This window comes from Ambystoma mexicanum, chromosome 2q (genome assembly GCF_040938575.1).
Source record: "Ambystoma mexicanum isolate Mex_15411 chromosome 2q, UKY_AmexF1_1, whole genome shotgun sequence".
In the NCBI taxonomy this organism is placed as follows: domain Eukaryota; kingdom Metazoa; phylum Chordata; class Amphibia; order Caudata; family Ambystomatidae; genus Ambystoma; species Ambystoma mexicanum.
In genome coordinates this window covers 367,422,018-367,448,659 of record NC_090924.1, presented here as the reverse complement: position 1 = coordinate 367,448,659, position 26,642 = coordinate 367,422,018, and the positions used below count along the sequence as shown (strand labels likewise).

The 26,642-nt window shown below is 47.2% G+C and overlaps 1 protein-coding gene across 2 annotated transcripts in view; it reads left to right on the top strand.

The window, feature by feature from the left end:
* The window catches only part of COG7 (component of oligomeric golgi complex 7), a 1,349,184-nt gene that overhangs the window by 269,185 nt on the left and 1,053,357 nt on the right, over positions 1–26,642 (top strand). For both annotated transcript variants that reach the window (XM_069647398.1, XM_069647397.1), the window contains exon 4: positions 7,495–7,611. In XM_069647398.1, the coding sequence (XP_069503499.1) occupies positions 7,495–7,611 (117 nt within the window). The remainder of the gene's footprint in view (positions 1–7,494; positions 7,612–26,642) is intronic.

The window sequence follows — 26,642 nt, the reverse complement described above, 5'->3', positions numbered from 1 at the left end:
TTGGCAGAGGGGGGTTTATCTTTCACATCGATAAAGGTGCACCTGGCGGCCATCTCTAGGTTCACGAGGAAGAGACAGTCGTCTCCTTTATTCAGCGACAGGTTAGTGAAACACTTCATGAGGGGTTTATTTCGAACTTTTCCCCCAATAAAACGTTTTCCACCAACATGGAGTCTCAACGTAGTGCTGGCAGGCTTAATGAAACCACCCTTCGAGCCTATGGCCACCTCGGCCATGAAATTCGTATCGTGGAAGTTGGCGTTCTTAATAGCTATCACGTCAGCTAGGAGAATCTCGGAACTGCAAGCGTTGGTCGTAGACCCTCCAGACCCAAGATTCTTTAAAGACAAGGTGGTTCTGGCAACTAATCCTACTTTCGTTCCGAAAGTTCCTACAGTGTATCACAAACACTTGTCCATTGTCCTCCCTATTTTTTTCGGGACCCCATCATCGGCAGCGGAAAAAGCTCTTCATACCTTGGACGTTAAGAGGGCCCTAAAATTTTACCTACATCGTACACAAGAACTCATGTCTACTCGACAACTGTTCATCGCGTATGGTCCGTCGACGAGAGGAAATGCAATTTCTAAGCAAGGACTGGCTCGGTGGGTCTCGTCAACGATTGCGTTTTGTCACTCCAAGGCCGGAAGGCCTCTGCAAGGGCATCCTAGAGCCCATTCTACAAGATCAACGTCCTCTTCAGCATCATTATGGGCAGCAATTCCGCTAACGGACATATGCCAGGCTGCGGCATGGTCGGTGCCCCACACGTTTACCCGCCATTACTGCCTTGCGAGGCAGCATGCGGACGAGGTGCAGATGGGAAGAGCAGTCCTGCACCATCTGTTTCAATAAGGTAAGCTCTGCACTGTGGAGAGTTTTTTCTACCTGTTGGTAACCGTATGCTTTATGGAGGTACAGGTATATGGGTAAACTTATTTCTTGTGTACCTATGCATTATGTATTTTTTGTGGATGTATGTTGCATTGCATTCTCACCACCGTCTTCCAGTTTACTGCTATACAATCTATTCTAAGCATGTGAATCCAAGAAAGATCCAATGCTGGAGAAGGGAATAGTTTCTTACCTGTAACTCCATTTCTCCAGCATTGGTATCTTTCATGGATTCACATGCACCCACCAGCCTCCCCAGGATGCAATGTATATGCTTGATAGGTTTAACCCTTCCTACTTTGGAAGGGCCGAAATCTGAAGGGATCCGCGGGGGCGGGGCTTTTATACCGCGACGTCCTACGGGGCATGCGTATGCGGGCCCCAAAAGGACGTAGATAGGACACAAAAGTGTCAGAAGTTTTCCTATAGGAAAAGGCTATATATGTGTACCGAGGGGTCCCAGTCTGACGACGGGGAATATTCTAAGCATGTGAATCCATGAAAGATACCAATGCTGGAGAAATGGAGTTACAGGTAAGAAACTATTCCCTTCTCACTACGACGGCAAGCCTTTCTGTCAAAGCATCTGTAGTGCTGTCAACATCCCAGCACACCAGGGTTTTTTAGCTACGCTTTTCCCTGGTTTTGGGGGCAGGCTTCCTGAGGGCCCCCTTTGCCTAGCTGTCTGCGAGCTGGCAAGGTGGCCTCCGGTGGAGCTCGTCCTAAACTCACTAAGAAAGGACTGGACCACTGGAGAGAAAGAAGAGCCATTCATACGGACAGTTCCTCTGAAGAACCCAGTACAGGTGAGGAGGAGGAGGAGGGAACTAAAGAGGGCATTTATCAAGTCCACAAAATTTCAACGCATGACAGTTGTATTCACAAGTCTCAATGTCTTTTTCAACAATCTTTCACTGTGGACATCCCTCAGCCGGGTTTGCTCTTGTCAACATGATATTCACAGGGTTATCGTACTTCACCCCGTTTCACAGGCATCCCTCAGCCTGGTTCACACTTAACAGTTACACAGTTCACTTTGCTTTGCACAATGCAGGATTTACCTCCCAGTGCTTTCATCTTGGTTATGGCTCAAAGAATTTCGATTCTACAAGGGGTTTTTCTCGACACTTGTATGACCACTTTGACTTCTTGCGTTAGCTCTCCTAGGGACTCTGTGATCTGTAGTTTTAACAAACGGGACGGGTCACAGTCTTTCGAATGAGCGCCCACATGACGCCGGACCACTCTGCAGCTGGTCTCTCCCAGGATTCTTTCAACAGTTCCGTAACACACAGCGTTCTTGATTCACATTATGTTGCCATTTGCAACCTTCATTCAACAGAGTTGCGTTTGCAATCGGTTCTCCCACCGACTCACTGGCTGTGATGAACCGCTTGGTATTTCTTGTCTCTGGAGTCCAGGGCGGTATCACAATACCAAGTGTCTCTCCCCGACTTGGTCATCAGTGCAGGAGGGCTCCGTGCACTGCTGCCATCTATTACACCACACGCTAGAGTTTGTTCCCGGCCTTATAATTCCATTCACTGAGGCTTGGCGGGTCTGGGTCGAAAAGGGCAAGGGCACTTCCCTCCTTGTCATCCTTTTGGTTATCGCAGCCTTTCTCCTCCTCTTGAACTGCTGTCCTGGAATAGCTGTCTCATTGTGCGATCTGCCTTGCTCAAAGTGTGCTCTCATGCTCTGCCCTTTATCCCTGTGGGGAACTGAAAGGGCCATCTGGTGTGCGTAGTTATTGCCAAGTTCTTGACTCTGCCTGACCCTTGTGTTGGCACAAGTCAGGTAAATGGGTCTGGTGTCAGTCCGTTGTCTGTCACGGTGTGGGAAATTGTTTGCGTTGGAAAAGGGGGTAGAACCTCTGAATATCCAACAGGGTAGGATGGGGGAAAAGATGGTATAGGGAAGGGGGTACCACGTCTCGCCTGTCGGTGTCCCACTTCCACTCCCTGAGGACCCCCCATCCAGGTGACCCTCCCGCACTGGTCCACCCCCAGGAACTAGATCCAATAGCAATGGCTGTGTCTTGGCCACATGGATGACAGATCCCTGGGGACTAACGGGTGAGACACCTTCAAGTTTCTCACAACTGTCATTGGAGGGGGGCAGTATGACCCAGAGGACAGTGATTGGTTTAGAGGAGAAATACAGTTTGTAAGTGAAAGTGAACTGTTTTTCTTTTTACCGAGGATTCCCAGCCTGACGACTGGGCATATGTATGAGCATGTGAATCCATTCCAGACCCATACTGGAAAACAATAGTTACAGGTAAGTGACTTGTTCCTTATGAGAGATGACACCCATCTGCTTTCGCCTGAATCATAGGCTAGATGATACTATAATCTTGCGGCCATCCTGATACCTTAAGAGCAAGATAACAGATCACCTGTAGGCACCACCCTCCCCAGCTAGGCATAGAGCAAATTCGGGGAGAGTGAGATGTCTGGAGCTCCTCTGCAGAACGGCCACATCCCACCAGGAGGGAATTATTGTGGGCACTCGTCAGCTTATTACCCATTTGGAACAAAACACACCCATGTAGGTATCCCACACTAAACACCAGACCTGCAGCATCCAGTGGATCTCCAGTTCTCGCAGGGGAGACATGTGCGAACTGTATGACTTGAAAATGGCAGTGCATACCTGTGATCACTTCCGCAGACCACATATGAAGATCAGAGGCATTCCCTGGTAGACTCCCAGGAAACACGTGATGAAATCAGGACCACATGAGGAAATAACCTTTCAGGGATGAAGGCTTGTACTAAAAGAAGGTAAGCCATGAAGAGGGGATTTGGATAATCGAATTAGGTATAACCTTATAAAAAGGCAGAACTCAAAGAAGAGAAGATCAAAGACTCTTCTCACACATTGGAGGGAGAAGGCAAAGAACCGAAGAGCCTTCTGGGGTCAATATCAAAACACTGGCTGAGATCAGACATTAAGGAATATCCTGATATGTACAGTGGAATTATCCCTCTTGCGTTTTTATTTGTAATGGCCTGGCCAAATAGAAATTCATCCTATCCAGTACCTTTTTAGATTGTAACCAAGGGGCAGAATAAAGAAATCTATTAGCGTAAACTACCCCAGCATTATGTTGTTTGTTGATCAACTTGTTACTTGAGTGGGCTTTCCTGCTTTGTTAAAGTTAAAACCCTCGACCTGAAAGGCATTCATTCACCATATCCTGTTTCTTGGAAATTAAGGTGTTTAACAGTGTTTGTGGTTCTTATGTGTTCTGTTGGTCCTCCGGGACACAGGCTAGGCAATGATCAGTTGATACTAGAAACTTGTCACCATCATGCCTGTGTCTGTGTCTCGATTCTCCTCTTGAGATAAATGTTTGTTGCTATTCTAACACCTGAGAAATGAGAACATCCATTCCCCAACACTGCTGAGAATAACCTCTGTACATAGTTAAAACCCTGCTAGTAAATACATGAAAATGCTTGTAGTACAGCAAAGAGGCAGGCTAGTGACACAGTAGTGCAATTAGTTTTAAGTCAATAATATAACTTTTTAATGGAGAGATTCATGCCATGTTACTCCCGCGGCTAAGTGCTTTAATGGGCATTAGGATTATCCAGTTGAATGGCATTCCATTTATCAACTTCTATAGGATTACGGTTTGAGCCTGGAGGGACCGGTTTCAAATCTGTGACGGCAGTTGAGATGGATCTTGGAAGCAAACACTTAACTCAATGAGCTGACTTTCCTTCTTTCATACATCAGCAAAGATTATTTTGTCTCTGTCAACCGTCTTCTTCAGAATCAGACCTGTAAATTGAATATAACTTGAATTGCACAGGAGCAGCTCTGAAAGCCAAATGCCTCACGTTTACATTGCCATTATTACATTTAGTGGACAATAATTGTAAGCTGTTGTACATTACATCACTCTTTCGTTGTTTTCAAAATGATTTATCGCAGTGAAGGCAACTCAATTTCAAAATTTCTGAGAATATAAGGTATTTGGTAGTCATTAAGCACTGATAGCACTTATGTTCTACATCAATATGTAACTGTGCTGTTCTGCTTCCATTCAGATTGACGACAGCCTCGGGGCGATCGCATGCATCGCTGTCACTGCTATCGGTCACATTCACCATGAACACATCAGGATCTCCTTTATCAGATGGATGTACATTTTGCTCTATCCACCAATTGCATGCTCCTTTAGGGCATGTTCCCCGCCAATTGAATGTTTCCACAATAAATGCGAAATGACCCCCATCTCTTTCACTTGCTGCGTGTCACTTTACTTCATGGACAAACACAGGAACTCGCCAAGTGTACTTTGCTCCCACACCAAAAACTGTTTGCGTATGTAGCGTTTCCTTTTCACAGCGGTTATTTCCCCCCCGATTTTGTTATCAGGATTTCCTCCTCCCGGGAAGTTTCCTATCTTCTTGATTGTCTTATACTCCACTTTCAGTACTTTGTGTGGTGGCTCTTTACCTGCCCTTTTGTTGAGCTTGGCCACTCAAGCTATGGAATGCTCTACGTGTTTGGCAATATGAAGTTCTTTGTCAAGGGACCCGTCACCTTTTAGCCACAGTTCTTATACTACAAGGAACCATAAATGGGTTGTTTATGTGTTCTTCGAACATGTTCCTGAAGTTGCAAGACCAGGCCCAATGTTTAATTGCCGTTACCTAATTCTCTAAATTAACAAGGGGGGTACTTTGTGTCTCTCTGTCAGACATTAGTCCTGGCTACGAGAGCCTTACCCAGATTCTTTAGCTCACTATCTTTCACAGAGGAGAAATATCCAAAACATATCAGTCTTTGTCCTGCCCTGGGGCAGTTCAGCACCGAAACGCTAGGCAATTCTCCTCTGAACAAGAGTACCAACAGCAACTCCAGACACGTGTGTCGTTCTGGTTGGACCTAATCAGTAGGGTGGAGCTGTGCCTCTCTAAGAATAGTGAGCGAGGGCTCCACGTCTGGATTTCCCTAGTAACTTAAGGTGAGACCCATGGTTACCTAAATTATGCAAATTAACAAGGGGGTACCTAATTCTCTACCAATTTGCTGGGTTCTTGTATTCGTGTATCAAAATTGTTGCGTTCTAAGATGATGCTGGTCTTCAAGTTAAAGTAAATACCCAACTTCTGCTGGGCAACTTCCTTCCACAGGGCTACTTTCCACTCATTCATGCTCTCAGATGCCAGATCTCCATCTGGCAGATCTGGTAACATTTCATAAGTTTGCTGCCCTTCATGACCTAAAAGGTGCATCATTGGAGATAACCTTCTCTCAATTGTACAACTATTGCCCCATGTTGCTCACACATAATACATAAATACCCTTTTCCATTGAGACCACTTTACTTTAAAAGTGCCATGAGATGGCATAAAGTCTAGTCCATTAACTTTTCTGATCCATCCTACTGCATTGTATCCATCGAAGACTGTTTGCAATGTGCAAGTGAACAAGTTAATTCAGGCCATACCATGCTGTCCTATTGTCACTGTCAATTATGGCCATATCACGCTAGAGGGTTCTTTGATCAAACAGCCCTTTCCTTTAACCCAGAGCCCCGCACAGTTGATCTGCGTCTCCTCACTCCGGGCCCGGCTCCCCTTCTTTTGGAAGTTGATGCACCTCACTATAATCGAGGGGCAGAAGCCATGTACTGCAGTCCCAATGAGAACTGCTGGCTGGCCAATGTATGAAGCACATGGCATTATAGCATTTGGCGCCAGTGTTATACAGGACATACCGAAGAGGTAGGTTCTGACCACCTTCTTTATTGAAGGTCCATAAATCCATAAGATGTAACACCCGCACCTTGGTGACTCCATGGCCAACTCATTTACCCCAAACCTCACCAACCACTTTTTCTGAAACCTCCCCATATCACCACTCTGTGAAGTCCCCCTGCATTCCACAGTGTCCCTCGCACTGATCACCAGAGCTCTGAACATTCACAACAAATGCAATATAGCTACCCAACTCCTAGCTTTCATCTGTTCTGTGTCAGCATAAAGACAATGACCAGTCTTTAATGGAGCTACTAGCTACATGACAGATCGGTGGGTGTCTTCTGTCCAAGTTACTTCTCAATGCCTCACTCTCCATTGGAGTATGCATGTGCGAAAACTGGAGTGAAACAGGTGCAGCAAGGCCTTCTTAGACTACTGGAGTTTTGTGGCTCACGAGAAGCTGCTGCAGATTGGTCCGGGCCATGCTGTGCCTCAGATCCACAACTGAAGTGATATCACTTTTAAAAATTCAGTTTACTTTGCTCAAAAGATTCTTCTGATGAGTAAACATTTGATGTGGCATTTCTAAAGAAAGACTGCTATAGTGAATGCAGACTGATGGTCTCTTTTCGTCCGGTGTTCCAGACACTTGGTCAAGCACTGCTCATTGGCTACACCCCTTGTACTCCAAATCATGTTTTAGTTTCCACGCACATCCCAAAGATACCGTCTACCTTTTTCAAGTTTGTGCCAGAGAAAGTGGAAGTTCGAATATGTATTCTGAAATGTGGGTGTGCCATTTACAAAAAAAAGATATATTCTACAGTGTATTTATTTGTTTGTTTTCTGACACCAGTAGTCTGTCCTTTGGTTGCAGGTGCTCGTAGCGATGGATCAGGTCAAGACTCGAATGCAGCTGGCCTCCGAATCACTGCAGGAGGCTGATAAGTGGAGTACACTCAGCGCTGACATTGAGGAAACTTTCAAAACACAAGTAAGCTTATCGAAGGGAGCTAAATATCTTTATTGATTTTCAGACAGAAACTGTGGATTTGATAACCTTTTGTATTGTTTTATTGCTTGAAAGTATTGGAATATTAATGTGATGGATCTCAGTATCACTATACTGGCACACTCATGAGCTCATTATTAAGCAATCAAAGAAAGAGATGTGGGGGCTGGGAAATTTGGAAGAGGGTAAATGCTGTCATTTGGTTAGTGTAATAGATTCTGGAAAGTCAGAAAATGTTTGTGGTTGAGAGCAATGCATACATATCTTCTCACCATGAAGTAGACCTAGCTGTTCAGTGGAATGGGTCTGTCCAAAGGTGATTTATAGCTGTAAATCATATTGTATTCATTGCTGTTTTTGTTTAAAGGTTGTGTGGAAGAACGTGAATGTTTCTTATGTTGATCGAATGGCTTTCTATAAACAAGGAAAGAAAGAGCACAGACCCACTACCTCTGTGAGGAACTCATGGTTGCAACAGTAAAGACAGACACAAGTGATCACAGTTCAACAGTGTTTATTGAACCTTATAATGGGTCAGATGAACGCCTAATCTAAACCTAAATCTAAGATTGGAGCAAGCTACGACCATCAAATAATAATAAGGCAGTACTAGTGGCGTCTTGTCAAATAAAAAGGTCCTATACAAAAAAAGCTATTGCCAATCCTTAGTTACAAAAAAGAGTGTGGGATAATGTTCACCAGAAAATAAAAAAGTGTTCACAAAATGATAAGTCAGGATGGTATGGCTGGGTCTCCCTTCCCCACATTTGAGGCACAGGACAAGGCAGGACTCTCGAGCACAGCACACCCCTGGCCCCCGACAGCACAAGGTTCACAGTTCAGTTTCAGAACATCAAAAACCCCTTCACAGGCTAAAGGCCTAATTCACAGAGCGTTTTCCAATGGGGTGTTGCCATTATAAAACGCTTCTGTGAATTAGGCCCAAAGTCTCTTTCCTGCAAAAGTCTCTTGTCTTAAAAGGTTTACTGATTCAGAGTAATAAACAAACAAGCTCCTTGGGCGATTGCTCTTTGTCCCTGGGATCTCGGATCCTCCTTACAAAAACGTGACTCCCTCAGTCGGGTTCACTACGGCCTTTCTTCAACACAGTTCATATATTCCTAATGTTCATATAGGGCTACGTTTTATCAGAAAGTGGGTTTTCTTCTTCTTTAGCTTTCTATAGGCATCCCTTTGTCGGGTTCACACTTGTCAATTATCACAGTTCACCATTGTAGTGGAAAGCAGGGGTTCCCTTCGCCTAGGTTTCCTCTGGCAATGGGTCAGAGACGTTCAATTATATAAGGGATTTGACGTGACTTATAGGACCACTCTGACGCCTCACGCCACCCTTTCCTAGGGCCTTCTGGTTGTTGTAGTTTCAAAAACTGGTCTCTGTCAGAGTCTTTCGAATGAGCGCCCACGTGGCGCTGGACCCTTCTGCACCTGGACCTCAACTGAGTTTTCTTTAAAGGTCAAACATACACACACGTCCTTTCTTCTTGCATTCAAAATGTTCCTACTCGCAACCTTGGGTTTAACACAGGTCGGTTTGATATCCGCTTCCTCTGACTCACAAGCTGTGCCGAACCCGTTGGCTTCTTTGTCCTCTGGAGTCAAGGATATTACCACGGTAGCCAGCTTGCCTCTCCGCCTGCATTATCAAAGCGGGAGGCCCCCGTGTACTATTGACCTCTATTGCTCCACACGCCAGCTGTAACTCCCGGTTTTACGTTTTCTCTTCTGGAAGCTTTGCAGGTCTGAGTTGAAAAGGGCAAGGGCAATTCCCGCTTCGTCGTCTTTCCTAGTCTCACCTCCTTTCTTCTTCCGTTGTACTGCCGGTTTGGTGTAGCTGTCTCCTCGTGCGTTCGAGCTTGCTTGAAGTGTGCTTTTGTGCTCTGCCTTTTATCCCCGTGGGAAAGGTAAAGGGCTGTCAGGTGTGCGTGGTTGTCAATTGCCTGACTCTGCCTGACCTGAGCGCTGGGACATGTCAGGTAAACGGCTCTGGTATTAGTCTGTTGTCTGTTATCATGTAAGAAAGTGTTTGTATGGGAAAAGTGGGAGGGGAGTCGAGCTTTTAAATATCCTACAGGGAAGGATGGGGAAAAGGTGTTACAGGAAAGGGGGATACCACGTCTCAACCCTCGGTGTCCCACTTCCACCCCTCAAAGACCCTTCGCCCTGGTGATCCTCCCCCACTGGTCCACCCCCAGGAACTGGATCCAATAGTGATGGCTGTGTCCTGGCTACCTGGACAACAGATCTCCAGGGACCAGCGGGTGAGACACTTTAAGGTTTCTCACACCTAGCACACGGGCTTCTGTGCAGCGCACCTATAAACCGAGAAACCAGTTGCAAGCCCCAGCACAATCACTGTATGAGTCTACAGCGCACATCAAGAAGAGACTTCTCTGGAAGTTAATGGAAGAGCCTTTGTCAGTTCAAAACACCACACCACAGACCAACCCCAATCCACCTGACTTGAAGATGGCAGCCCAAGTTATAAATCCCTGCCACAGGTGAGGAGGTACTAATGGAAGCTAAGTACGGAAGTAAGTTAGAGAGCTACCACAACCTCGCAATTCTAATAAGGGGGGGGTGGGATCAGAAAAATGGAGAGAGCACTCTGTGATGAAATAACCTCCCGGTCATCGTCACATGGACATAGAAATGATATTGCCAGCAGGTATTCTTAAGAATGTCTTGGAGACCAGAACATCTCCCAGAGTCAAGGGAAAGCCCAGAGTGGATCTGGGAAATATATCACCCCACAGAAGTACCTTTCCCAGCTTCAAGAAAATAGTTATGTGAGACAAGCACCTCTCTTCGATTCAACACCCAGAGCGGCTGAGAGAAGTGAAACTCTCCCCTGTGCAATGAGTAGACGTACATGGATCAAGTGTGTGTGATCTTCCCTACAAGTGCATCTGCACACTGGTAGAAATAAATTCATTTGCAGCCAACACCTCAATTGAAGTTGATGGGAGAAACACAAGTACGACACAGAATGCAGGGGAGATGTGTTTTCAAACATCCAGTCCCATAAAAAGATGTTTTAACTCAGAAGAAATCACTGGCCACAGGTGACAGCCAAAGCATTATCCCAAAACGTTCTGGAGCCAGATGGGAGAGTCAAGACAGCAGCCCCATCAGAGCATATTGTAAAGACAGACGGAAAGACACACATGCTAACACGCACACACACTAACACGCAAACCCACTAACACATACACACACGACTTCTGTCCTCGATTCAGGACTACGAAGCATCTATGCCACTGAGCATGCTTAAAAAGAACACTTGACCTTCCCAGGCTTAGAGCGAAGTGGTGCATTTCTTACATAAAGGCCAGCTCCCAAAATCGCAGTAAATCAGCGTTTCCAGTCTAGAATTGGAGGGAAGAGAAAGGGACCTGAGAGAAAAATCACAGGAGAGAAAATCCCAAAGCTTTGGCCAAGGAAAAAGAAGGCAACGGAAAGGCAAAGGCCTTGACCAGGAAAAAGCAGAGACAATCCTTTAGAGAACAAACACTTGAGAATGATCCTGCCAATGCAAATGAATGGTTTGAACTTGAGTGTCTTGTGTGCTTCTGTTGTAGTGCCTTATTCCAAAGCCAAGTAAGTAGAGGGAGAGAGACAGATGAGGGGAAAGAGATGGTGACACTGAAACTGATGCCTGCTGTGGGCTACATATCAAACATGGGCTGAGGAACAGGAGCAAGGAAGAACAAAGTGCAAGCCTAATGAAGGTTATATGTCACACCCTATCAAGAGTCAGAGACCAAGAAGGTGAACTAAGCACTTGTTAAGGGCCAGAAGCATCGACCAAGCACGACCCATGGATGGCCGGTGAGAAGTTGCGTAGCCTGGTAAAAAAAACCTAAGCAAGGGGAAGAAATATTTGGTGGTATGCTTGTTTTAAATGTAACTGAACATTGGTCAAGGAAAGGCCAAAACTCTCTCTCTCAACAGCTTCTCAGAGGGTATGAATATTTTCACAAATAAGACTGGACTTGTGCTGGTACTCTATGAGCTGCTCCATTTTCTCTCCTCTTCCACCACTGGCCCTGGAGGTCTGCTTCGAAGTGACATAATGTGTCAATGTCACTGTGTGATGATAAAAAAAAGTCAAGTCTTCAGTTGTTCATCAAGCTTGATTCTATGTCAGGACCGGAGGCGAGCATTATGCTTATGCTTCTTTTCTTTATTGAGAAGCCCGAGCAGCACGATTTAAGCTAATAATTTCCTTGAAACTTAATCTTAAAAATGTTTCAAGGCTGAAATCTGAACCAAACACACTTTACAACCACAACAATGACTCTAAAAAATACATCTCCCAAGAGTCTCTGAACAGTTTGTAAGTGTCACTGAACCCATGACCTCCATCCTCCAATCTTGCACCAGCCAGCCCATCAAGAACCTGATGACAGCTTCCTACTTCCTCTTTCGATGCTGTGAGTGCGATCAGCTATTTTCGGCAAGGCTTCTGTACATCTGTCTCTGTGACTGTTGCCTTTGCATGCCCGCTCCTCAACTGGGCTTAACCTCTGAACCTACAAAGAAAAAATTGGCATTATGGAGGGCAGAATTGGCATTAAACACTCAATCAATACGTCACTTTGTAACAAATGCGACATATTCTCAGCGATGGAATCAAACACTCCGCGCGACATCTTTCTGACAGTTACATGTCCACAAACATACATAAATAAGCTGGCACAGTAAGGTTCATGGCATACACAGCGAATTATGTTAGGGTGGGGATAATGCTTGCTGCTGTATCCTTAATAGAATCAAGACTTTTATGAAAATTACTAGGGAAAATCTTCATTCTAAGTCGGGACCAGAGGCAAGCATTATGCTTGTTTAAAGCTCACCACCAACGATGTCGGCTGTTCGTTGGGCCCAAGGTAAAAAACCCTGAAAAGGATTGACCTGACCAATCAGCTATTTTCATAATATCTTCCAATCGGACTCCGACTTGAAAGGCTTTCTAAGCCATGGCTCCCCTGACTGTATATCAAACTATTTGTGCCAGTGTCCAGCAGATCCAACGGGCTAGCGTTGGAGCGACCACCTCCTTATGAGGCTTGCAAATAACAATCATGACTGACTCCTCCTATCCCTCCAGAAGGATTCCTTCATCTTCTCATCGGCCTTAAGGCAATTTATGACCCACAGCTTCAGCTGATCCCTGAATACAGGAAAAGTAATAACCTTGGAGTTGCACTTAGTGCACCGGGCTGTGTGGCAATCCACCCCGTCTGGCGAATATACTCTCCCAGCCAAGTCCAGTGCTCTGACATCGGACATCCATCTGCAAGAGATCAAACCTAACAAGGTTGTCCGCTTACTCCTCTCCTCAACTATTCTCTTCTTGGGCCCATACTCCTCTCCAAAACCCCTGGTGTTCCTTCTCTCCTCCATCCCCACCCTCCTCCTTTCTTCATCTCTTGATCTTCATTCCACCTTTGCTTTCCTCTCGATCTATCTTCCTCTTTTCCCAAGCATCTGTTGTTCCTCTCTTCTCAACCTCCTCTTCTTTATTCTCAACACCCTCCCCTCCAATCATCTCACCCGCCTTCTTTCTCAAAATCATGGCCTCCTGCACTAGCTATGCCTGCTTTCTCCTTCAGCCTTCCCCAAATGAACAAATTCTCTAAACTACCCACTTCTTCCACCAACTGCCTCCATGTATGGGTTGCTCCCTCGCGCCAACTTCCCGTGGGCTATTACTGTGCATCAGGTATGAGGCCTTCAGTGTATTATTCCGGATTGGCTATTCCTTGACGGCCTATGGCTCCGTAGCCACTGCCTGGGTCCTGACTTCACCCCTCCTATTTCTGTGGACCTGCACCAAGCTAATTTAGTCTTGGGCCACCATCTTGGAATCTCACTGTATGCCCTAAAAGAAGCCACCGCTGCATCATAGCTGGATTTGCTGTTACCTTCCAGCTCCCCTCTTTCATGTGAGATGCCAGCTGTAATCGAGTCTCTGCAGGCCTAGACTCATGTCTGTTGGCTCTCGCTTCAGTATGGATACCGTGCTCACTAGGTACTTTAGAGAGTACTAACATGCCATGGATGGGTCTTCTAGTTACTTCTTTAGGCTTCTGCTCCTTAGTGGAACTTATTTTCCTGGGCAAGATGTTCAAAGCAAGACACTGTCAGAAAAAGGGGCAGTTTCCCATAGCCTCTTAGAGAACCCCCTGCCTCCCCTGGATTGCAGGAAGGGGTAGTCTGGATGTTCTCTCCATGTCAAGCCTAGGCCCGACATCGCACTGCTGGTGGTGTCCCTCAGCCCCTTTCGTCACTCCTCCAACCAGCTACAGGATCTGGCATTGGACTTTGTCACACAAGCTAATTCTCTAAAGAAAGGGGGATGAAATAGTTGCTAGTAGGAGAAGTCAAGAAGCATGCTGTGTGATACATCTCTGGGATGTGGCAATGTCTCACATGGCTTTAAGAATTCCACAATTCGCTTTGCTAGTTTCAAGCTTTTATTATCAGTTTGTAGATGTTGGTCAATAATTAATTGCAGTAAGGCCAAAATTAGGAGATTCCATGGTCTTCACCTCGACCTACCATGGGCTCCATCCACCCTAGCTCAGACTTCACAGATGGTTGCACCTCCAGACTAGAGAAATGTAACCTTTGCTGTCTATTACTAATCACACTACACAGCCTTCTCTACCTCACTCCCTCCCAGGAATGTTTAATGGCAAGCTACCCTGAAATTCTATAAAGATAATGATGGACAAGTTGTGTCTTTTTCTCTCTTTCACTCCATCCTCACTATTCTTTCTCGCCCCCGATTCCACCTACTCTTTCCTTGTGTTATTTCCCCACTACTGTTATCCCCCCGTTTCCCTCTGGTCTTTTCTACTTTCTCTCCCTGTCTCTCCACTACTTCCTCCTTCTGTCTCCCATCTACTCCTTTTCACTCCCCTATTTCTCTGACATTCTCTTGTTCTCTTTTTCTCTTTCACTCTCTTTTGTCCTGTCTTACTAGCTTTCTCTCTTTCACTCACATGCTCCCTCTCTAAACCAATCCCCCCCTTCTAGTCCCCCTCTATTCTTACTCTCTCCCATCTTACTCTCTCCACACACTCACTCTCACAACAGTCGCTCCATGCTTAGTTACCAGTCTCTCTCAAACACAATATCTCACCTCCACGCTATTTTACAATCTTCAGCACATCCTCAGCACTCCTCTCCTGTCCTCCGCCTGGTCTCTTGATCCCGCTACCTCTCTTCCTGACATTACCTTAGCACTCTTCATCCCTATCTGGCTAAGCAGTTTTTTTATACCTCAGTGTTCCTCTGTGACTTCTTTCTCCCGCTTTCCATTGGTTCTTGTCGCCACCTGACCTCTCGGGCCAATCTGTTGTTTCCCTTTCCTCAGGGGTCGGGTCCCAATGTCCAATTCCTTAAATAAAACTTTAGCCTGTACATTTCCCCTGCGGTAGTGAGATTTCCGTGGCCATGTCCCATGTTGGCTACTCGCATTGGCCTCCTGTTCAGCTCGCAGAGGCTCCGTCAGGAGATGAGTTGCATTCTGGAGCTAGTTGTTCTGTAAGAAAGCAAAGACGTTCTGCAATATACAAGGCTGCAAGTCATGGTGTGATAGACAGTGGTATTAAGGTCACAGGTATGTACGGCACATTTGGTGGGGTTAAAGGACTGGGGCTCTCCCATCTCCCTGACCCTGCCTTTGGGGTAGGACTGGCTCTGACATACACTATGGTGGGCCTCCTATTACAGGTTGAAAGAGTCTCTGTGCCACACTGACTGGATCGAGTCCCTGACCCTGTCACACAAATCAAGAAGCAAGCTGGACGAGTCCATGTGAAGGTTTCTTTGATTAGGGAATCTGGAAAAGGACAGCTAGTCGTTTAGTTAGGCCTGTTCATCATTTTAGGTACATCCATTCTGACTTTTGTCCTAGAATAGTTTTGTTGTAGTTGCAGCCTCAGATCCTATAGGTGAGGCATTTTTTTTTAAGCGATAGCATTTTAAACAGGAACCCCAAAAGTTTTATTATTTAACCCATCCCAAGCATTGTTTGTTTAGTACTAAAATTGAGGCCCTCTACCTCGACAGACATTGCTCCTAAACACCAACCTTTTTAGTGAAAATAAATGTGTTGAAACTTTTTTCTTCTTGTGTATTCTGTTTATCATTAGACATGATGTCCAGTGGCAGTTCTGGGTTCAGGAGATACAGAAAGAAAAGCTAAACTCCTTCTTTGGACCGTTGGCATTTCTGAACCAATAGCAGCATTAGAGATGCAGTAAAAGCTAGACAGTTTCCATAGATCCATAGAGATGTGAATGTTTAAAAATGCCCCTTCTGAAAATGGATGTGTTGTAATTGCTAGACTGTAGCACTTGACCTCACCAATGTAACAGAGGTCCGTTACGGTGGGTGATGCACAGAATGGTGTTGTCACAAAGCTGAGTGTGATCAACACATTGACACCAGATTAGGGTTTTTATTTATTTCTTAATTCAGGATGTTTATCTGAATTTCATGGTCCAGGTTCACTTGCACCTTAATTAGGCAGAATCCGGAGAGAGAAAGATTTGCCTTCAGACCAGGCCCCAGAATTCCCACCAAGAACCAGGCCAATAAAGCTGCTTTATAGGCTGGCTGTGGTATGCCATTTCCTTTCTTTGTATGGGGAACCTACATCTGTTCACCAATAAGGTGCCCTATTTGAGGCAGAGGGGCCACATTTTTCTGCCTCCTCAGTGTGCTGAGACAATATAGTTTTGGGGAGAGCTCTCTGACCTCCCAATCCTTCTTCCAGCATTTAAATCTGATCTGGCGTCTCCTAACACCTCCTCTATGGTGGTCTGCCACGGTCTAAATTCAGGATGTCCAGTAGATGCACTTGTAGCTCATATGTTATGTTATCTTTGAGTTAGTTCCAAAGAGTCTTCTGTGAGGAATCTGGGGGCATGTGTTAGGTAAGAATTGGTGCAGTCACACTGTGTGAGACTACACAACACTTATCTGCTTGGTATTAGGTAACCCACCTTTTGGTATAGGTCTGTACTACACAAGTTGAAAAAGGCAATTCATGTAACAATGTAAATATACTTTAAAATTACTTTTCAGAATCAGAACAGGTTGGTGGATACTCTTTGGATATGCTTCTTATACACTTCCTACACCCTCAGGTGACTTCATTCACAAGGACAGTAATGGCATTTATATAATCACACTAGTTACTTTGCAGATTCTGAAGTTGCAGAAAGGAAAGGTTCAAGGAAGGAAAAAGGTTAAACGGGTTCTCAGTATATGTGAGGATACTCAAATCTTCCAATGAAATCTAGTCAAGCCTTTCCCAGCAGTAACAGTCTAAAACAAATTACCACCTATGAGGGGCACACAATATCAAGGTCAATGAGCTAGAAGAGTCTGTAGGGAGCTAGGACAGCCAAACTCAATTTGAAACAGTCTATGGAGCACAGGCACTTCTTAGAATCAGTCTTGGACAAAGTAAGAGCGTTTGTAGAAAATCATGTGTATGGTCACAAGCTGTTAAGCCTTTGGAATGAGAGTTGGTATCAACTTTAAAAGTAAGCCACTGCAATTCCCAACTGAGAAAAACACATTTAAAACACAATGAGGTCAGTACCCCAAGTCTAAACAGTACCTCTGGTTTGAAGAGTGGTCCAGCTGGATTCTGTCCTGTTACAGCTGTGCAAACCCCGTGTTCCTGAGCCTCAGTCGTGGGGACAAGAGGCAGGACGTCTGGAGGGTTCCTGCGGCAGTACTTGGGGAGGTCGTCGGCAGCTACAGGCTTTTTTCAGTTCAGCAGCACTTTGCGGTTTCAGCGCTTGGCAAACAGCACTGTTGTGGATTTCAGTTACCGGTGGGGCTTCCTTCACTCCTGGGGCCCTCACTCTGATGAGGGGACTCAAGCTCTGGTCGTCCTGCTTCTGGAGGGTCAGCAGGAGACTCCTGGAGCTCCTAGCCGGATTTCAGATGTTGCATTCGACTACAGATTACTCTACCCCTGGCACTCGGTTCCTGCAGCAATGAAGAAGTACAACCAATCGGGGAAGGTGGTCCAGTGGAGTTCATCTCAGGGTTAGTTGGTCCCACGAACCTACGTGGAGAAGTCTTCCCTTCCGGAGCTTCTCTGTCGAATTGAAAAAGCAGCAGGGCTTCACCGGGCAATTCAAAAGGTCCATGAGGATGCAGCAAGCTTCGTTCAGTTTTTTTGTCTGGTATTTCTCCCCGTGGTGGACTCTGCCTAGTCCCAAAACCCTTGCCTATTAAGCAGGTTTCTCCCATTCATGCACAGCCTAGGCTGTCACTCAACAGCAGGGTGGCTGTCCTGAAAGGACAGTCAGCCAGCCAATCAGGGCTGGTTGCATTCAGGCATTCCTAGAGACAAAGGACAGGGGCGTTTCGGGAACGTCCCTCACATCCTGCCCTTCCAGACACACTGGAGCCAGAGGCGGGCTTCGGGGCTGAAGCCTTCCAAAGGCAAAACGAACAAAGGGCTCAAATCTGCCTCGGCGCACAGAGTAAAATGCAAGGAAGACCTCACAAACAGAAAATGTCAAAAAAAGACAGTGCAATTTTGACAAAATGGTCAGCCATGGGTGCTGTACTGCAACTGAGGGTTCAGCCTCCAATAGAAAAGCACAATGGTAGGAAAGATTAAACCACTGCTACCAGCCATTTCACTCCACATAAGATGGTGTGTGCTGGACCTAAAAAGAGAAAAGGTAAGTAAAGTCGTTGTCACTTTTATATTCTTGGGAACGGTAGTTCACACAAGAAAAGGTCTTTAAACCTTATGAGAAATCTAAAAGGATTTCTCTGTGACCTGGCACTGAAGGTTCTGTGTGTCACCATACAAAAAGTAGGTGCCCATGGAGTTTGTCAGACTCTAAAAAACAGTTAAAACACAAAATCTAAATCCGGTCAAAACACATGAGAGAGTGTGAAAAAGGTCTTACTCACTCCAGGGTTCAAAATTAAAAGTCCTAAAGTCCAGCAAAGAGCCGGGGGTCCCTAAGATTGAAGGGAATTAGAACAGAAATGAGAATTCTCCCTAACAGTGTCCTTACTTCTTTTCCCAAAATATCCTCCTCCCAGGGGGCCAGGCAAAGGCTGTTGCTTTCGGATCCTGACCATGTGAGGGGATCACCTGGGTGGAGGAGACTTGGGGAGTGGGGAAGAGGCACCCTTGAGACACTGTATTCCCCATTTCCCTTTTGTAGTGAACCCAACATCCCCCAGGCCTTTATAGATTACTATCAGTCCCTTCCCTATTCTATCCATAAATCATCTCCCAGTAAATGTCAGGCAGGTAGTGGGACGAGGAAGAAACGCCCCAGAGACATAAGTTCTCTCTTTGTAAATTCTAACTCACACGAACACCACTTAGATACTGGGATGAGGAGGACACTATTTATACAGAAGACAGACTGTACAAAGAAACATGAGCAGTCTAGTTGTTGGCCTCGTTACTATGGAGCCGGGAACCTTGAAAATGGCTCAGCTGAGAGAAAATCAGAGAAGACCGGAGAGAGGTACGTATAGAAGCCCAGGAAGAGGCAGTGTGAGCAGCCCAAAGCAGCGTGCGAAGGAGAGTTCCAGGGCAGAAGTTGAGGTGGCATCTTCCAGAGACGCTGGAAGGTTTGGAGAATGTGGACCGGTGCAGCGAACGTGAAGAGCTGGCTGGCAGTCTGAGGCAGAGTGAAGGTACTGGGAACATCGGAAGGACTCTCAAACGCTCACAGGTTCAGGATGGCTGACTGCAGACTACCAGAACTCCAACGGAAGCAGCGGGGAAGCGAGGAAGCCATGGAGGAAGCCGTCCACCGAGGGAACATTTGCAAGGCGACCGCAAGCATAGAAGAGTCTCTGGAAAGCTGCGGAAAGCCTACAGCGACAAGACCGGTAACTCCGCCTGGGTGAACAGGGGGCCACGGTCATGGTGGATAGGCAGCCTAGTGGAAAAGACTTTGAATTTGTATCTGAATTGAAGACAAGCAAATCCCAAGGTTAAATCGTAATGCATGCATTGAGAAACCATGAAAGCATGCATAAGTAAGAGTGGAAAAAGCAAGTATTGCCAAGAATTGAATAAGTATACATTGCTAAGAATTGACTAGGCAAGCATTACCAAGAGTTGAATAATCAACCATTACCAAGGACAAAGAAATAGGCAAAAGCAAAGATACTTCTAATGAAATATGTATGCAAAAGGAACCTGGGAGAAGGAAGCCAGGTGTTTTAAATAAGAACCGACAAAGTGTACTGGGAAGCTTATGAGGAATTGTGCAAAAGAACTGTGACAATAAATGGGTTTCCTAGGAGAGTGTACTGGAAAGCCTATTTTGGTTTACAAGTAAAAGTTGTTGAATGATGAGAAAACAAGTCCCGAATCAAGCTTCAAGAGTACTTGAAAGGAAATTAAGTCAAGCCTCATGGTGAAGCTGAAACTGCGGCAAGATATTCATGAAACAGATGCCAGTAAGATGTGTCGGTTGTGTGACCTTTCATGAGTGGACTGTGTGGTCCTACAACTGCACCTAGACCCAACACATCCACCTAAGGAAAAGCCATTGTGTGATTGTTGTTACTGAATAAAGACAAAGGAATGAAATCTGTGGGAACTGCAATTTAGGAACTGAACTTTGTTTTGGAACTGTGAAGACGCCAAAGAATGTTTTTTTTGTGAACTCTTAAGAGACTTGAAAGCCTGGGGAAGGGAACCCTTCTTTTGGAACCTGGACAGTTTGAATCTTGGGCAAGGCAGGACCTTTTCCATTTAAGAGTTGGAATAAGCTCTGAACTTTTATTTTGAACACTTTTCAGTTGATGCTGACATCCCTACACATTGTATACAATTAGATGTGAGGGCAAGTATAGGTTTTGGACACTGCCAGATATTTGCTTTGGACTTCCTAACATAGACTTTCCTCTGTTTGAGTTAGGTAGGGAACTCCCACATGAGGTCCCGTTTATGGAGTACCTCAGTCACTTACAATCTGAGGGGCGTTTAAGAGACCCTTACAATCTTTTCCTGGATTTATGATGTGTGTCTTGCTTCCTTGTCTTCACCTCTGGGTTCCTTTTGAAGTCTAGGGGCCTCATTATGAGAATGGAGGTAATGAAAAAAGGAAGGCGCACATGGTAATAGCGGCATCGATAACGGGTCCGACGCATTCCGAACCGACAACCCGCCAATACCGGCACTGCCCGCATAGTGCCCCCTCATACCGGCATGTGCGCGTACACCCGTCCCTTCGGGGAGCAAATACCGGCATGCCGGTAATAGGAGGACATCACAACCCACACGGACATGCAAATACCGGCATCCCGTAGGCGGTAATCAGGGGCTGGATAATGCCGGCCATACAGGCATCGCTGACCACCCGCAAACAGCAATCAGAAATCAAGCCAACTGCCACAGGTGCACACAATCACCACAGGTGAACTTAATGGAGACTGTGCCAGTATAAAAGGAGTACACCCACACACCACACCCCTTCCTACACCAAAATGCTACCACTAGCTGTTGCAGTCATGGCGCTGGAAGACATGCCTATACTGCTACAACTACAGCAACAACAGCAACTACAACAACAGCAGCAGCAACAACAGGCAGCACAGAGGAGACGCAGGAGGAGAAGGAGGGTGAGACAGGCCCAGCAATTACCACCAGTGCAGGCAGTAGTCCCTCGTAGGCAGCCGCCAATCCCTCGCATCAGACCCAGTCCATTCAATCTAACCTCTGAGCAGATCCACACCCTGTACAGGTTGGACCAGGACACCATCACTACCATAGTGGACATGATAGGCAACGACATTGCCAGCCTCATAAAAATACGCACTGCCATCCCCCCTCTACTAAAGGTGGTATCTGTGCTCCACTTCCTGGCCACAGGCACCTACCAGCACACAGTGGGCCAGATGCATGGCATTTCACAACCAATATTTTCACGCATGCTGACCCAAGTGCTGGATGCCCTCCTGAAGCATGCTAGCACACACATATCCCTACCACAGACTGCCCAGGAGATAGCCGACACCAAAGTAGGCTTCCATGCACTGGCAGGCATGCCCAATTGTGTTGGTGCCTTGGACTGCGCCCATGTCGAATTGGTTGTCCCCCATGCCGTAGAGGCAGTGTACCGCAATCGCAAGCAATACCACGCCATCAATGTGCAGATGGTATGTGACTCCAGCAAGATCATCACACATTGCAGCGCCCGATTTCCCGGATCAACACATGATGCCATGGTGCTGCGCAACTCCACGCTACCGCATCACATGGAGCGACATGCTGGACGACGTGCCTGGCTGCTTGGTGAGTTGCGTGAGTGGGCCATGGCAGTGCATTGGTGTAGGGATGTGTTGCGATGCATACCCTACCTGGGTGGGAATGGGGGCGGAATGCATACCCCACCTGGGTGCGAATGGACGGTGAGTGGAGAATGCACGCAGAACAAATGACACCTGACCTGAACCCCCCAACCCCAACAGGACACATCATTGGCACACATATGACCATTAACGCATATCAATGACCACATGTAAGACGCACAACCTAACCACCATGTGTATGTCAAGCAATGCATGACTAAACAGGATTGCAACTCTGCCAATGTGGCTACTTTGTAGTATACACAGCATAAATGGGAGGCTAAACATTGTTGTACAACCACAGTACATCCCCCTCAGCATGCATCATTTCACCCTGCATCGTCTATTGAACGCCATCCAGACTACCACACCTCATACCAGTATAGTATGCATCTAGATGACATTCGTGCATACGTACAGGGACATGTGCATGTCCACACCAAATAGCTGCGGCCATGACTGTGATTCCTGAAGGTGGCAGCTCAGAGTGACACACACCTATTTGTATTTCCTTGCAGGTGATGGAGGATATTCCTTGAGGCCATGGCTACTTACCCCTTTGCGGAACCCGCAGAGCAACCATGAAGAGGAGTACAATCTGGTACACACCCGTACCCGTGTTGTGATTGTGCAGACCTTTGGCCTGTTGAAGGCGCGGTTCCTCTGCCTAAGCGGGTCTGGTGGAGCACTCCTATATAGGCCTGAGAAGTTGGCATGGCCTGTGTCATGCTGCAAAACATGTGCGTCCAGAGAAATATACCACTGCCAGCTGACATTGACATGCATGCACCGGGTGAGGATGATGAGGATGGAGACGTAGGTGAAAGCAGCACTCCTGCCAGTACGTGATGCACAGGATGGCCATGCAGTACGCCAATCACTGATTCACGAATACTTCTAAACCACAGGGACTTTGACAGACATGTGTCAGTGACACACGGGGTCCATGTGGACATGCACACAGGGAATGTTGGTATTTGGGCACTGAACACCATCATACAATAAATGGATACACAGCAAATCACCAATGTCCAGCCATTATGTTTTTTCTCACAACGGGTGCATTGGATAAAACTGCAACAATGTGACAACCCCCCCTAAAGACCCCCCGCAGTGAACTCCCAAACCCCCCCAGTGAACTCCCAAACCCCCCCCAGTGAACTCCCAACCCCCACCAATAAACTCCACCAAATGCTCCCATTTACCCCAACCATGTGTCCCACTCCCATTGTCCGCCCACACTACTTGCGGGACTTTTTGCTGTCCGGGGGCAGCATTTCGGTGTGCCTTGCACTCCTTCTGGTAGGACGCACAGGGCTGGTGGGGACTGAGGAAGCGGGTGTGGTGGCTGACGAGGAGTCGGTGGCAGGTTCCACGGGTGCTGCAAGGCGTGGCCACTGCATGTGGAGCAGGATGGATGTAAGTACCTGTGTTATTGCCCCCAGACAGTCCCTCATCAGCACTGCCGACGCATTCACTGCGGCTGTGTTGGCGGTAATAGCGGCAGTGGTCCCCGCAATGGCAGTGGCTATTTCCCGCCTGGTGTCCTCGCCATCTGCTCTGTATTGCCGCAGGAGCTCCAACATGGACTCCTGTCGGGCCTCCACCCTCGCCAGACGTGACTCGAGGGTGTTGGTGGGAGCTGGAGTGGTGGGTGGTGCACTCACGGGGCCTGCATTTTCAGTGCTGTCCTCCTGGAAGGGGCTCAGGTCCGAATCATGGAGGCAGGGATCAGCACTGCTGTAGGTGGGTGAAGGCTGGATATGGGGCGCGGGGGTGGACACGGGGCTTGGGGTGGGTGGACGTGTCACTTCCGTGACTCCCTCCCGGTCCACATTGTCCTCCAAGTCATCCTCCGTGGTGGCCCGTGCTTGTAGGGACTCCCCTTCCACTGGTGTGGGTGTGGGCTGCTGGGTCTCAAGTGTGTCGGGCACACTGGCAGTAGGTGTTGTTAGCTGTGTCTCGGCTGTGTCAGGCACACTGGCTGTAGGTGTGGCCTGCTTGGCTGACCCGGAGGTGGTGGTGGCGGTAGCCCTTTTCTTTGGGCGGGACGTGGCTGCCCTCGCAGTGGTGTCTTGGCTGGCATCTTCTCCATCGGTGCCTGGGGGGTGGAAGAGATGCAGGGCATCAGTGATGGTGTTACATGCCAGAAGCATACTACGGTGCTGTTCATTATTCATTTAATCATGCATTCATGTCTTACAGGTGTGTCACACAGGGTAGTCTGAGGGGGCAGTTTGGTATTCGCTACATGGCAGGTGTCATACCGTTGAATTGGGGTTTGTGTGATGTATTACATGGGCACAGTCCAGGTGTGTTGGCTGTGTGTTGGTTATGGGATTGGCACTCAGCATGCATTTCTGTCTGGCAGGGTTTGGCCCGCCATCTGGACTTGGATATGTTCATGTGGGTGTTGGGACATGCATTGCCTTGCCTAGACTCTCTTCCACATCACTTGTGCTACGTCATAGTTTCCCCTACAGGGATCTGCAGGATCACTCACCTCCTTCTGGTGATGATGCCGCACCCGTCTCCATCTCCCCAAATCCCTCGATGGACTCTGGATTAATGAAGGTTGCTGCGGTCTCCTCCCAGGTGGTCATTTTGGTAGGAGAGTGGGGACCTCCGCCTGTGGCCATGGCCTCCCTCCTGTTGCTGGCAATGATGTTACGCACCCTCAGGCGGAGGTCGTCCCACCTCTTCCTGCAATCCTTGACACTACGTGGGGTGGTTCCCACAGCGGACACCTTGCGGGCAACCTCCTGCCAGATGTCCTTCTTCTGCTGCTGCACCTCGCGCTTCAGGTTCTGGGACTTGATGACATCAGCGTGTGCAGCAAGGGTGTCCGCTAGCATATCTAATTCGGCATCGGAAAATCGCTCTCTTCCGGGTAGCCTTAGACATTCTTGAAGTATTGTCACAGAGCTCTCCAGGAAACAACTGGTGGTTTGTGAGGATTGCAATGGATTGTGTTTTTAAAGATGGCCGCCGGCCCATTTCCCGTTCCGACGCGATGATGTTATTTCCGGGTCCAGTATTACGAGCACGGTGTTAGCATGTTGGTATTACCGGGTCGGTATTTAGGGGTTCCTCGTAGGCGGTGGCGGTATCGGCGGGTCCCGTGATGGCGCTATCGGGGGGGGGGGTTGGAGGTCCTTTAGCGGCATGTCGGTATGGCCATTACTGGCATGGGGGTTTGCGCGTGCTCACGCACTCGTAATCACCCGCTATTAGCGCCGTCATATGAGCACGGACCCGCTCGTTCCTCCATGCCGGTAATGACCCCGTTATTACCGCGCTACTCGTAATGAGGCCCTAGGTCTTGGGTTCTCCTTGTACCCTAGAGACTCGTTCATCTGAATTTTATAGCCCAAGTGCACTTGCAGCGAAACTAGGCAGCAGCTGAAGAGAGGAAGGTTCGCCTTCATATCAGGACCCAGAATTTCCACCAAGGACTAGGCCAATATAGCTAGTTTACAGGCTGGGTGTGGTATTGAATTTCTTTTATTTGATTGGTGGTAACCTACCTCTGTCTTCCAATAAGGGAAACTGTTTGATGCAGAGGGACCACTTCCTCTCCTTCCTCGCTGTGCTGGGAAGAATTTGTTTTGGGAAGACCATTTCTTTTTTTTTTAAACTTGCTTTATTAAAAATCTACGAACAAGAACAATCCCCAACCCAACCCACCCCACCTCCCCCCAACACGAGACTCCCAACTCATCGTCCCAATTGGTATCCACTATTGACACCGAACACGGGGCTCCACTTTGTCCACAGCCCAGTCGATAAGAGAGTAGCCATTTCTCATGCTAATCCACGGGGCAACTAAGTGCCTTCTACTCTTCCCCTTAACCGTTCGCGGAGGATCCGGGGAAGTGTGCAGCATTCAACCTGTCCATTTGGTATTGCCTTTAAGGGCCCCTATAGTCAAACGGTTGACTGGAGCTTGGAAGCGATAAAGCATATATAGACTCCCGTCGCTCACAGCAGTTCATGCAATCCGTCGCTCACAGCAGTTCATGTAATCCAACCACCTAGAAAAGGAAGGGGGGGTCACCTTCCCCCATGTCCTAGCAACCAGATATCTGGCAACTACTGATGCCATACCCAATAGTTTCTTTTCTGTGCGTGTACCCCCTTCAGTCAACGCCAACAACCAAAGTTCAGGCGTGTATAGACTCATTGACGGGAATATTATAGACATGACCTCTTCAATTTCCCCCCAGAAGGATTTAATATTGGGGCAACTCCAGCATACATGGAAGAAGTCAGCTCGGTCCGTACCACATCTTTTACATAAAGCTGATTGATCTGGAAAAAATTTACTGAGCGCTAACGAGGAATAATATGCCTGGTGAACGTACTTATAATGAACCAGCCTATATCGAGAATTCAAGGAGATATATCGTGTCTGCAAGCAGACGGTTTTCCACTGCACACCACTTAATGTTTTCCCCAGTACAGCCTCCCATGCGTTTTTACATCCCAACTCCTGCATCACCTTCCCGCTCCTCGCCAGTTTATAGATGGTAGATAACCGCCTCTCCCCAGATACAGGTCGAGCTATATAGCACAGGGCCGGGGAGACAGAAGGGGGTCGATGAAAGTCCAAC